Below are 14448 nucleotides of genomic sequence, written 5' to 3'. Positions count from 1 at the left end.
TTCACTTGAAACTCTTTCTTTCAATCCATTGAATCTTTTGATTTTTCTTTTTTTCTCTTTATTACGTTAGAGCATTATTTTTTGTTCTGCCCCCGTCCTCTTTTCGTTAAATTAATGCTTGATTTTCTTCACTCGAAACTCCTTCTTTAAATCCATTAAATCTTTTTCTTTTTGTTTCTCTTTGATACTTTAGTGCATTATTTGTTGTTCTGCCCCTGTCCTTTTTTCGTTAAATTAATCCTTGATAATCCTCACTTGAAACTCCTTCTTTAAATCCATTAAATCTTTTTATTTTTCTTTTTTTCTCTTTAATACTTTAGAGCATTATTTGTTGTTCTGCCCCTGTCTTCTTTTCGTTAAATTAATCCTTGATAATCCTCACTTGAAACTCCTTCTTTAAATCCATTAAATCTTTTTATTTTTCTTTTTTTCTCTTTAATACTTTAGAGCATTATTTGTTGTTCTGCCCCTGTCCTCTTTTCGTTAAATCAATCCTTGATTTTCTTGTTTTGAAAGTCCTTCTTTAAATCCATTAAATCTTTTTATTTTTCTTTGTTTCTCTTTGATACTTTAGAGCATTATTTGTTGTGCTGCCCCCGTCCTCTTTTCGTTAATTTAATCCGTGATAATCCTCACTTGAAACTCCTTCTTTAAATCCATTAAATCTTTTTATTTTTCTTTTTTTCTCTTTAATACTTTAGAGCATTATTTGTTGTGCTGTCCCGTCCTCTTTTCGCTAAGTTAATCCTTGATAATCCTCACTTGAAACTCCTTCTTTAAATCCATTAAACCTTTTTTTTCTTTTTCTCTCTTTGATATTATAGAGCATTATTTGTTGTTCTGCCCCTGTCCTCTTTTCGTTAAATTAATCCTTGATAATCCTCACTTGAAATTCCTTCTTTAAATCCATTAAATCTTTTTATTTTTCTTTTTTTCTCTTTAATACTTTAGAGCATTATTTGTTGTGCTGCCCCCGTCCTCTTTTCGTTAAATTAATCCTTGATTATCTTCTCTTGAAACTCCTTCTTTCAATCCATTAAATCTTTTGATTTTTCTTTTTTTCTCTTTATTACTTTAGAGCATTATTTTTTGTTCTGCCCCCGTCCTCTTTTCGTTAAATTAATGCTTGATTTTCTTCACTCGAAACTCCTTCTTTAAATCCATTAAATCTTTTTATTTTTGTTTCTCTTTGATACTTTAGTGCATTATTTGTTGTTCTGCCCCTGTCCTCTTTTCGTTAAATTAATGCTTGATTTTCTTCACTCGAAACTCCTTCTTTAAATCCATTAAATCTTTTTATTTTTGTTTCTCTTTGATACTTTAGTGCATTATTTGTTGTTCTGCCCCTGTCCTTTTTTCGTTAAATTAATCCTTGATAATCCTCACTTGAAACTCCTTATTTAAATCCATTAAATCTTTTTATTTTTCTTTTTTTCTCTTTAATACTTTAGAGCATTATTTGTTGTTCTGCCCCTGTCTTCTTTTCGTTAAATTAATCCTTGATAATCCTCACTTGAAACTCCTTCTTTAAATCAATTAAATCTTTTTATTTTTCTTTTTTTCTCTTTAATACTTTAGAGCATTATTTGTTGTTCTGCCCCTGTCCTCTTTTCGTTAAATCAATCCTTGATTTTCTTGTTTTGAAAGTCCTTCTTTAAATCCATTAAATCTTTTTATTTTTCTTTTTTTCTCTTTAATACTTTAGAGCATTATTTGTTGTGCTGCCCCTGTCATCTTTTCGTCAAATTAATCCTTGATTATCTTCTTTTGAAAGTCCTTCTTTAAATTCATTAAATCTTTTTATTTTTCTTTTTTTCTCTTTAATACTTCAGAGCATTATTTGTTGTGCTGTCCCGTCCTCTTTTCGTCAAATTAATCCTTGATTATCTTCTTTTGAAAGTCCTTCTTTAAATTCATTGAATCTTTTTATTTTTCTTTTTTTCTCTTTAATACTTTAGAGCATTATTTGTTGTGCTGTCCCTGTCCTCTTTTCGTTAAATTAATCCTTGATAATCCTCACTTGGAACTCCTTCTTTAAATCCAATAAATCTTTTTATTTTTCTTTTTTTATCTATAATACTTTAGAGCATTATTTGTTGTTCTGCCCCTGTCCTCTTTTTGTTAAATTAATCCTTGATTTCTTCACTTGAAACTCTTTCTTTCAATCCATTGAATCTTTTGATTTTTCTTTTTTTCTCTTTATTACTTTAGAGCATTATTTATTTGTTCTGCCCCTGTCCTCTTTTTGTTAAATTAATCCTTGATTTCTTCACTTGAAACTCTTTCTTTCAATCCATTGAATCTTTTGATTTTTCTTTTTTTCTCTTTATTACGTTAGAGCATTATTTTTTGTTCTGCCCCCGTCCTCTTTTCGTTAAATTAATGCTTGATTTTCTTCACTCGAAACTCCTTCTTTAAATCCATTAAATCTTTTTCTTTTTGTTTCTCTTTGATACTTTAGTGCATTATTTGTTGTTCTGCCCCTGTCCTTTTTTCGTTAAATTAATCCTTGATAATCCTCACTTGAAACTCCTTCTTTAAATCCATTAAATCTTTTTATTTTTCTTTTTTTCTCTTTAATACTTTAGAGCATTATTTGTTGTTCTGCCCCTGTCTTCTTTTCGTTAAATTAATCCTTGATAATCCTCACTTGAAACTCCTTCTTTAAATCCATTAAATCTTTTTATTTTTCTTTTTTTCTCTTTAATACTTTAGAGCATTATTTGTTGTTCTGCCCCTGTCCTCTTTTCGTTAAATCAATCCTTGATTTTCTTGTTTTGAAAGTCCTTCTTTAAATCCATTAAATCTTTTTATTTTTCTTTGTTTCTCTTTGATACTTTAGAGCATTATTTGTTGTGCTGCCCCCGTCCTCTTTTCGTTAATTTAATCCGTGATAATCCTCACTTGAAACTCCTTCTTTAAATCCATTAAATCTTTTTATTTTTCTTTTTTTCTCTTTAATACTTTAGAGCATTATTTGTTGTGCTGTCCCGTCCTCTTTTCGCTAAGTTAATCCTTGATAATCCTCACTTGAAACTCCTTCTTTAAATCCATTAAACCTTTTTTTTCTTTTTCTCTCTTTGATATTTTAGAGCATTATTTGTTGTTCTGCCCCTGTCCTCTTTTCGTTAAATTAATCCTTGATAATCCTCACTTGAAACTCCTTCTTTAAATCCATTAAATCTTTTTATTTTTCTTTTTTTCTCTTTAATACTTTAGAGCATTATTTGTTGTGCTGCCCCCGTCCTCTTTTCGTTAAATTAATCCTTGATTATCTTCTCTTGAAACTCCTTCTTTCAATCCATTAAATCTTTTGATTTTTCTTTTTTTCTCTTTATTACTTTAGAGCATTATTTTTTGTTCTGCCCCCGTCCTCTTTTCGTTAAATTAATGCTTGATTTTCTTCACTCGAAACTCCTTCTTTAAATCCATTAAATCTTTTTATTTTTGTTTCTCTTTGATACTTTAGTGCATTATTTGTTGTTCTGCCCCTGTCCTTTTTTCGTTAAATTAATCCTTGATAATCCTCACTTGAAACTCCTTCTTCAAATCCATTAAATCTTTTTATTTTTCTTTTTTTCTCTTTAATACTTTAGAGCATTATTTGTTGTTCTGCCCCTGTCTTCTTTTCGTTAAATTAATCCTTGATAATCCTCACTTGAAACTCCTTCTTTAAATCAATTAAATCTTTTTATTTTTCTTTTTTTCTCTTTAATACTTTAGAGCATTATTTGTTGTTCTGCCCCTGTCCTCTTTTCGTTAAATCAATCCTTGATTTTCTTGTTTTGAAAGTCCTTCTTTAAATCCATTAAATCTTTTTATTTTTCTTTTTTTCTCTTTAATACTTTAGAGCATTATTTGTTGTGCTGCCCCTGTCATCTTTTCGTCAAATTAATCCTTGATTATCTTCTTTTGAAAGTCCTTCTTTAAATTCATTAAATCTTTTTATTTTTCTTTTTTTCTCTTTAATACTTTAGAGCATTATTTGTTGTGCTGTCCCGTCCTCTTTTCGTCAAATTAATCCTTGATTATCTTCTTTTGAAAGTCCTTCTTTAAATTCATTGAATCTTTTTATTTTTCTTTTTTTCTCTTTAATACTTTAGAGCATTATTTGTTGTGCTGTCCCTGTCCTCTTTTCGTTAAATTAATCCTTGATAATCCTCACTTGGAACTCCTTCTTTAAATCCAATAAATCTTTTTATTTTTCTTTTTTTATCTATAATACTTTAGAGCATTATTTGTTGTTCTGCCCCTGTCCTCTTTTTGTTAAATTAATCCTTGATTTCTTCACTTGAAACTCTTTCTTTCAATCCATTGAATCTTTTGATTTTTCTTTTTTTCTCTTTATTACTTTAGAGCATTATTTATTTGTTCTGCCCCTGTCCTCTTTTTGTTAAATTAATCCTTGATTTCTTCACTTGAAACTCTTTCTTTCAATCCATTGAATCTTTTGATTTTTCTTTTTTTCTCTTTATTACGTTAGAGCATTATTTTTTGTTCTGCCCCCGTCCTCTTTTCGTTAAATTAATGCTTGATTTTCTTCACTCGAAACTCCTTCTTTAAATCCATTAAATCTTTTTCTTTTTGTTTCTCTTTGATACTTTAGTGCATTATTTGTTGTTCTGCCCCTGTCCTTTTTTCGTTAAATTAATCCTTGATAATCCTCACTTGAAACTCCTTCTTTAAATCCATTAAATCTTTTTATTTTTCTTTTTTTCTCTTTAATACTTTAGAGCATTATTTGTTGTTCTGCCCCTGTCTTCTTTTCGTTAAATTAATCCTTGATAATCCTCACTTGAAACTCCTTCTTTAAATCCATTAAATCTTTTTATTTTTCTTTTTTTCTCTTTAATACTTTAGAGCATTATTTGTTGTTCTGCCCCTGTCCTCTTTTCGTTAAATCAATCCTTGATTTTCTTGTTTTGAAAGTCCTTCTTTAAATCCATTAAATCTTTTTATTTTTCTTTGTTTCTCTTTGATACTTTAGAGCATTATTTGTTGTGCTGCCCCCGTCCTCTTTTCGTTAATTTAATCCGTGATAATCCTCACTTGAAACTCCTTCTTTAAATCCATTAAATCTTTTTATTTTTCTTTTTTTCTCTTTAATACTTTAGAGCATTATTTGTTGTGCTGTCCCGTCCTCTTTTCGCTAAGTTAATCCTTGATAATCCTCACTTGAAACTCCTTCTTTAAATCCATTAAACCTTTTTTTTCTTTTTCTCTCTTTGATATTATAGAGCATTATTTGTTGTTCTGCCCCTGTCCTCTTTTCGTTAAATTAATCCTTGATAATCCTCACTTGAAATTCCTTCTTTAAATCCATTAAATCTTTTTATTTTTCTTTTTTTCTCTTTAATACTTTAGAGCATTATTTGTTGTGCTGCCCCCGTCCTCTTTTCGTTAAATTAATCCTTGATTATCTTCTCTTGAAACTCCTTCTTTCAATCCATTAAATCTTTTGATTTTTCTTTTTTTCTCTTTATTACTTTAGAGCATTATTTTTTGTTCTGCCCCCGTCCTCTTTTCGTTAAATTAATGCTTGATTTTCTTCACTCGAAACTCCTTCTTTAAATCCATTAAATCTTTTTATTTTTGTTTCTCTTTGATACTTTAGTGCATTATTTGTTGTTCTGCCCCTGTCCTCTTTTCGTTAAATTAATGCTTGATTTTCTTCACTCGAAACTCCTTCTTTAAATCCATTAAATCTTTTTATTTTTGTTTCTCTTTGATACTTTAGTGCATTATTTGTTGTTCTGCCCCTGTCCTTTTTTCGTTAAATTAATCCTTGATAATCCTCACTTGAAACTCCTTATTTAAATCCATTAAATCTTTTTATTTTTCTTTTTTTCTCTTTAATACTTTAGAGCATTATTTGTTGTTCTGCCCCTGTCTTCTTTTCGTTAAATTAATCCTTGATAATCCTCACTTGAAACTCCTTCTTTAAATCAATTAAATCTTTTTATTTTTCTTTTTTTCTCTTTAATACTTTAGAGCATTATTTGTTGTTCTGCCCCTGTCCTCTTTTCGTTAAATCAATCCTTGATTTTCTTGTTTTGAAAGTCCTTCTTTAAATCCATTAAATCTTTTTATTTTTCTTTTTTTCTCTTTAATACTTTAGAGCATTATTTGTTGTGCTGCCCCTGTCATCTTTTCGTCAAATTAATCCTTGATTATCTTCTTTTGAAAGTCCTTCTTTAAATTCATTAAATCTTTTTATTTTTCTTTTTTTCTCTTTAATACTTCAGAGCATTATTTGTTGTGCTGTCCCGTCCTCTTTTCGTCAAATTAATCCTTGATTATCTTCTTTTGAAAGTCCTTCTTTAAATTCATTGAATCTTTTTATTTTTCTTTTTTTCTCTTTAATACTTTAGAGCATTATTTGTTGTGCTGTCCCTGTCCTCTTTTCGTTAAATTAATCCTTGATAATCCTCACTTGGAACTCCTTCTTTAAATCCAATAAATCTTTTTATTTTTCTTTTTTTATCTATAATACTTTAGAGCATTATTTGTTGTTCTGCCCCTGTCCTCTTTTTGTTAAATTAATCCTTGATTTCTTCACTTGAAACTCTTTCTTTCAATCCATTGAATCTTTTGATTTTTCTTTTTTTCTCTTTATTACTTTAGAGCATTATTTATTTGTTCTGCCCCTGTCCTCTTTTTGTTAAATTAATCCTTGATTTCTTCACTTGAAACTCTTTCTTTCAATCCATTGAATCTTTTGATTTTTCTTTTTTTCTCTTTATTACGTTAGAGCATTATTTTTTGTTCTGCCCCCGTCCTCTTTTCGTTAAATTAATGCTTGATTTTCTTCACTCGAAACTCCTTCTTTAAATCCATTAAATCTTTTTCTTTTTGTTTCTCTTTGATACTTTAGTGCATTATTTGTTGTTCTGCCCCTGTCCTTTTTTCGTTAAATTAATCCTTGATAATCCTCACTTGAAACTCCTTCTTTAAATCCATTAAATCTTTTTATTTTTCTTTTTTTCTCTTTAATACTTTAGAGCATTATTTGTTGTTCTGCCCCTGTCTTCTTTTCGTTAAATTAATCCTTGATAATCCTCACTTGAAACTCCTTCTTTAAATCCATTAAATCTTTTTATTTTTCTTTTTTTCTCTTTAATACTTTAGAGCATTATTTGTTGTTCTGCCCCTGTCCTCTTTTCGTTAAATCAATCCTTGATTTTCTTGTTTTGAAAGTCCTTCTTTAAATCCATTAAATCTTTTTATTTTTCTTTGTTTCTCTTTGATACTTTAGAGCATTATTTGTTGTGCTGCCCCCGTCCTCTTTTCGTTAATTTAATCCGTGATAATCCTCACTTGAAACTCCTTCTTTAAATCCATTAAATCTTTTTATTTTTCTTTTTTTCTCTTTAATACTTTAGAGCATTATTTGTTGTGCTGTCCCGTCCTCTTTTCGCTAAGTTAATCCTTGATAATCCTCACTTGAAACTCCTTCTTTAAATCCATTAAACCTTTTTTTTCTTTTTCTCTCTTTGATATTTTAGAGCATTATTTGTTGTTCTGCCCCTGTCCTCTTTTCGTTAAATTAATCCTTGATAATCCTCACTTGAAACTCCTTCTTTAAATCCATTAAATCTTTTTATTTTTCTTTTTTTCTCTTTAATACTTTAGAGCATTATTTGTTGTGCTGCCCCCGTCCTCTTTTCGTTAAATTAATCCTTGATTATCTTCTCTTGAAACTCCTTCTTTCAATCCATTAAATCTTTTGATTTTTCTTTTTTTCTCTTTATTACTTTAGAGCATTATTTTTTGTTCTGCCCCCGTCCTCTTTTCGTTAAATTAATGCTTGATTTTCTTCACTCGAAACTCCTTCTTTAAATCCATTAAATCTTTTTATTTTTGTTTCTCTTTGATACTTTAGTGCATTATTTGTTGTTCTGCCCCTGTCCTTTTTTCGTTAAATTAATCCTTGATAATCCTCACTTGAAACTCCTTCTTCAAATCCATTAAATCTTTTTATTTTTCTTTTTTTCTCTTTAATACTTTAGAGCATTATTTGTTGTTCTGCCCCTGTCTTCTTTTCGTTAAATTAATCCTTGATAATCCTCACTTGAAACTCCTTCTTTAAATCAATTAAATCTTTTTATTTTTCTTTTTTTCTCTTTAATACTTTAGAGCATTATTTGTTGTTCTGCCCCTGTCCTCTTTTCGTTAAATCAATCCTTGATTTTCTTGTTTTGAAAGTCCTTCTTTAAATCCATTAAATCTTTTTATTTTTCTTTTTTTCTCTTTAATACTTTAGAGCATTATTTGTTGTGCTGCCCCTGTCATCTTTTCGTCAAATTAATCCTTGATTATCTTCTTTTGAAAGTCCTTCTTTAAATTCATTAAATCTTTTTATTTTTCTTTTTTTCTCTTTAATACTTTAGAGCATTATTTGTTGTGCTGTCCCGTCCTCTTTTCGTCAAATTAATCCTTGATTATCTTCTTTTGAAAGTCCTTCTTTAAATTCATTGAATCTTTTTATTTTTCTTTTTTTCTCTTTAATACTTTAGAGCATTATTTGTTGTGCTGTCCCTGTCCTCTTTTCGTTAAATTAATCCTTGATAATCCTCACTTGGAACTCCTTCTTTAAATCCAATAAATCTTTTTATTTTTCTTTTTTTATCTATAATACTTTAGAGCATTATTTGTTGTTCTGCCCCTGTCCTCTTTTTGTTAAATTAATCCTTGATTTCTTCACTTGAAACTCTTTCTTTCAATCCATTGAATCTTTTGATTTTTCTTTTTTTCTCTTTATTACTTTAGAGCATTATTTATTTGTTCTGCCCCTGTCCTCTTTTTGTTAAATTAATCCTTGATTTCTTCACTTGAAACTCTTTCTTTCAATCCATTGAATCTTTTGATTTTTCTTTTTTTCTCTTTGATACTTTAGAGCATTATTTATTTGTTGTGCTGCCCCTGTCCTCTTTTCGTTAAATTAATCCTTGATAATCCTCACTTGAAACTCCTTCTTTAAATCCATTAAATCTGTTTATTTTTCTTTTTTTCTCTATGATACTTTAGAGCATTATTTATTTGTTCTGCCCCGTCCTCTTTTCGTTAAATTAGTCCTTGATTATCTTCTTTTGAAAGTCCTTCTTTAAATCCATTAAATCTTTTTTTTTTTTTTTCTCTTTGATACTTTAGAGCATTATTTGTTATGCTGCCCCTGTCCTCTTTTCGGTAAATTAATCCTTCGTTAAATCTTTTTATTTTTCTTTTTTTCTCTTTGATACTTTAGAGCATTATTTGTTCTGCTGCCCCTGTCCTCTATTCGTCAAATTAATCCTTGTTAATCCTCACTTGAAACTCCTTTTTTAAATCCATTAAATCTTTTTATTTTTCTTTTTTCTCTTTGAAACTTTAGAGCATTATTTTTTGTTCTGCCCCCGTCCTCTTTTCGTTAAATTAATGCTTGATTTTCTTCACTTGAAACTCCTTCTTTAAATCTATTAAATCTTTTTATTTTTGTTTCTCTTTGATACTTTAGTGCATTATTTGTTGTTCTGCCCCTGTCCTCTTTTCGTTAAATTAATCCTTGATAATCCTCACTTGAAACTCTTTCTTTAAATCCATTAAATCTGTTTATTTTTTTTTTTTCTCTTTGATACTTTAGAGCATTATTTGTTGTTCTGCCCCTGTCCTCTTTTCGTTAAATTAATCCTTGATAACCTTCTCTTTAAACTCTTTCTTTAAATCCATTAAATCTTTTTATTTTTCTTTTTTTCTCTTTAATACTTTAGAGCATTATTTGTTGTGCTGCCCCTGTCCTCTTTTCGTTAAGTTAATCCTTGATAATCCTCACTTGAAACTCTTTCTTTAAATCCATTAAATCTTTTTATTTTTCTTTTTTTCTCTTTGATACTTTAGTGCATTATTTGTTGTTCTGCCCCTGTCCTCTTATCGTCAAATTAATCCTTGATTATCTTCTTTTGAAAGTCCTTCTTTAAATTCATTGAATCTTTTTATTTTTCTTTTTTTCTCTTTAATACTTTAGAGCATTATTTGTTGTGCTGTCCCTGTCCTCTTTTCGTTAAATTAATCCTTGATAATCCTCACTTGAAACTCCTTCTTTAAATCCATTAAATCTTTTGATTTTTCTTTTTTTCTCTTTAATACTTTAGAGCATTATTTATTTGTTCTGCCCCTGTCCTCTTTTTGTTAAATTAATCCTTGATTTCTTCACTTGGAACTCCTTCTTTAAATCCATTAAATCTTTTTATTTTTCTTTTTTTCTCTATAATACTTTAGAGCATTATTTGTTGTTCTGCCCCTGTCCTCTTTTTGTTAAATTAATGCTTGATTTCTTCACTTGAAACTCTTTCTTTCAATCCATTGAATCTTTTGATTTTTCTTTTTTTCTCTTTAATACTTTAGAGCATTATTTATTTGTTCTGCCCCTGTCCTCTTTTTGTTAAATTAATCCTTGATTTCTTCACTTGGAACTCCTTCTTTAAATCCATTAAATCTTTTTCTTTTTCTCTTTAATACTTTAGAGCATTATTTGTTGTGCTGCCCCCGTCCTCTTTTTGTTAAATTAATCCTTGATTTCTTCACTTGAAACTCTTTCTTTCAATCCATTGAATCTTTTGATTTTTCTTTTTTTCTCTTTATTACTTTAGAGCATTATTTGTTGTTCTGCCCCTGTCATCTTTTCGCTAAATTAATGCTTGTTGTCTTCACTTGTAACTCTTTCTTTCAATCCATTGAATCTTTTGATTTTTCTTTTTTTCTCTTTATTACTTTAGAGCATTATTTGTTGTTCTGCCCCTGTCATCTTTTCGCTAAATTAATGCTTGTTGTCTTCACTTGTAACTCCTTTTTTCATATCCATTTCACCTTCACATTTTTCTCTTTTCTCTTTGATTCTTTAGAGCATTTTTTGTTGTTGTATTCTCGTTCTCTTTTTGTTTAATTGTTCTTCGATCTATTCTCGAGGCACTGCCAGTTTACTTTCATCGAATTTTGTTATTTTTACTGATACTTTTTCGACTTCTTGAAGCTCCATTTGTTGTTACGCCCCTTTTCTCCTTTATTTAAATTCTTTTTCGTTGCGTATTAATTTTCATATAACACCTAATATAGATAGCATTGCTATATAGTTTCTCTATAAACCACTTTTAATTTTCTTTCTGTACATGCTATCTTTTAGTTATAACTTTCTGTAGGTTGTTTTTCTTAACGGATTCTCTGAAAACCATTTTTTTTATTTCTTTACGTATTTGCTTTATTTATCACTCAAGATTAGAGAAAATCTAAAGCAAAGCTATCATCAGTTAAGTATATATGAAAATTAATTCTTAAGGATATTAATATAGAGAAGGCTTCTAGAAAAGCCTTAAAAATTAGCACGGAAGGAAATAAATACAAAGAGAAGACTGAATTCTACTGGATAATTTCCTTCCTCCAACTATTTTAAATCAGTATCAGATTTTCAGTCTTTGTGAAGACTGAAACGTCAGAAAATTTAAAGATTTGAAAGAGACCCAGCTACTGCATACATTGAAAGAAATTTCAAACGGCAGATGTCTGACATGAGCATATCTTGCCTTGAGGTTGAGAATTGAAACGGACCAAAAGATATGTCAAAATAGAAATACGTTATAAATCTTCCTAATTTGTAGCGATCGATTGCATTTGACGATGGCATGAGACAATATCATTTAAGTTCAGGCTTGTGGGTCAAAAAGTTTTCTATTCAAAGAAAATGGGTACTTTTTGACCTACTAAACAGGAATGAAAAATATTTGACGAGTACGAAAATTATCATCTACTTATCTTTATACTAGAATCTATAAAATTAATACCTAGTAATCCATTTATGTGAAAGAAATGTAAGATAATGATAAATTTTTAAAAAATTGAGTTTTTCTGTGGTTACAAGAGTCTAAATAAATTGTAGCTGTTGAATTCACATTCCAATTACACAGCTATCCAAAAAATGAATGAAAGTTTTGTCACTGTCGGAAAGGTACCAATTTTTAAATGTTTTTAAGGAAGATATTAAAACCCTAATCTTGGAAGACTAGTCCCATCTTTACAAAATTCTTGTTTTGACGAGGCTATAGAGTCCCTTCACTATATCTTCTCTTAGATAAGGAGGGGGGCTTCTTTCTCTTTAGAACATATGATTTCAACTCTTGGACAGATATACTGGTTTAGTAAGAGCGTTGTTGGTTCTTTTACGAATGATTTGTTTTGGATTATAAATATTATAAATATATATACAATTTCTCACCTCAGTGTTTGAAGATGCAAAAAGTTAGCACAGCTTGTTTTTCTTGTCCAAAACACGAATTATCATTTAAACTATGTACACAACTTTAATACAACAGCTCAATAAAGGGGATAAGCTAAAACATAGCAAATAGACAAGCCAGGCTACAAAGCAAATGTAAACACAATAGAAATATTAGCTGTTCTGCGTGAGTGCAAATATATCGTTGAATATATGGCCGATTAAGTGCAAACAAAATGTCGTCTTATAAGTTCATTATACTCTGTCACAATTTCGACAGATCGTTTACCCCACTCCTAAAGTAAACATTAATCGATCTAGTAAGGGAGGTTTAGAACCATAAAGAGGTGTTTGACTTGAGTTTTGTTGGATCTCAACTATTGTAGTTTTTCCAGTCTGGTTTTTAGATACACACGTGCTCTAGAGAAGCCAGGGGTTTAATGAACTGATCATCGAAACTGTAAAAGCATTCACTACGATTAGAGAAAATTATTGTTCTTTCTTATTTTTATTCCCAATCTTGTTAGAAGAGCACAACACATTTAAATTCTGCTCCAAACGCACTCTTTTCGTTGGGTACAATAAGCCACTAACAAACTTACTTCTTCAATAGTTAGAGTACTAGCTTACATTTCACTGGAAGTTATTTGCATAAAAACTAAAAATGAAAATAAAATAAGATAAAATAAAATAAGTTTTCGATTTATGTTCTGACGTTGTATACTCTGAAGAGTGTCAGACGAAAAGCTTCAGAAACATGTTTCAAAAGTTCGTCTTTTTCAAAGCCATTTTGGAAATGAAATATATAAATATAGCGAAATGATTGTTTCACAGAAAGGCTGTAGTGCTACATCAAATAAAACAATGATAAAAGAACATTTGGATATATCCTTCTTGTTTGACATTTTATTCGTCAATTATTCTACCAGAAAGATAACAAACTCTCTTTTGACATTTTCTTTTCACGAAGTTATTTAATATATCAACATATTTGTTTCCCAGGTGATAAATATTTCGCTGTTGATCTATGCATACAGACAAGAGAGCACTCTCTCATTATTTTGAAATAACATCTTATTCTTTTCTATAGGATAACACAGGCCTGCCCTTTCTATATGCTTAATATCCTTATAGACAAACAAATTTTTTGATCACACAACATTTAAACACAATGACTCATTAATTATGAACCTTGAAAATTTTTTCCTTTCAGGCGAAACGTGCAAATATATCAACAGTCATTTTACCAGAAGGCAACAAAAAAGACTATGACGACTTGCAAAATTTCATAAAACAAAACTTGGAAAAGCATTTTGTTAGTAACTACGATAAGGTATACGAAATAGCACTGAATTATTCGGAAAACAATGCAGAGCAAGACAACAGCTCGTAGAATTATATATACTATTATTAGCTATTTACTTCCGATTTAATTCTATAAAACATTAAAGTTGGGTATTTTACAATCTTTAATGTAAATCTCAAAACCTGCCTATAACCTTCACCGAGTATATTTAGTATCAGCTTTAGATAATACCCATGGAGAAGTATGTAATTAATCAAGAAAACAAGATTTGTAGGCAAAATAAACGGAAAAGAAGCCCAGTGTTTCTAAATTATCGATAAGCCGAACGTTATATTTTCCAGATTTTTTCTAGATCCGGGAAACCAGTTTCCTTTTTCAAATGCCAAAAATTTTCAATTCTCTAAATAACAAGATGAATGCCCCTTGCAACACCCGGCGATGCGATAACGTTTTCATCGTTCAATGGGCTAGTCTTCCCTTTGTTCTTTCACTAGATCATTTTGCTTAAAGGAAAACAAAGGATTGAGTTGGGGCTACTCCATAGAATATAAAAACTACAATGATTAAACAAGTGTGGATTATACACAGGTTTTTATGGTCCTCGTAATTATTTACAAGAATTACATCCCGCAGGTAGACTTTTTATCCATTAAGTAGATGGTATACAGTTAATCCGTACTTTATATATGTATAAATTTCATCTGTATTAGCGAATGCGAGAGAAAAATATGAGTCTGACGAGCGAGGTCTGAAGTCATCCTTGAGTGATTCCTTCGCAACTTTTATGCCTTGGCTACTTTTGATATCTCTTTTTATCAAAATTTCTTTCACTGGCTTTTTCTAACAAATTTTATACAGTTACAGCTACATCAAATTTATTCTTCCCCAACAATTTAACTTA

General features: G+C 29.5%; 1 protein-coding gene across 3 annotated transcripts in view; it reads left to right on the top strand.

Moving 5' to 3' along the window:
• The window catches only part of LOC148957837 (uncharacterized), a 126701-nt gene extending 112280 nt beyond the window's left edge, over positions 1 to 14421 (top strand). The window contains exon 3 of one of the 3 annotated variants that reach the window (XM_089114566.1): positions 13455 to 14421. In XM_089114566.1, the coding sequence (XP_088970692.1) occupies positions 13455 to 13634 (180 nt within the window). In that variant the 3' untranslated portion in view covers positions 13635 to 14421. The remainder of the gene's footprint in view (positions 1 to 13454) is intronic. The other 2 variants (XM_089114565.1, XM_089114564.1) reach the window with 2 other exon arrangements.
• The last annotated feature ends 27 nt before the right edge of the window (positions 14422 to 14448 follow it).

This window comes from Rhopilema esculentum, chromosome 20 (genome assembly GCF_057945365.1).
Source record: "Rhopilema esculentum isolate cy_ngs chromosome 20, ASM5794536v1, whole genome shotgun sequence".
Lineage (NCBI taxonomy): Eukaryota > Metazoa > Cnidaria > Scyphozoa > Rhizostomeae > Rhizostomatidae > Rhopilema > Rhopilema esculentum.
The sequence above is the reverse complement of the archived record's forward strand: the minus strand, read 5'-3'. Positions and strand labels throughout refer to the sequence as shown.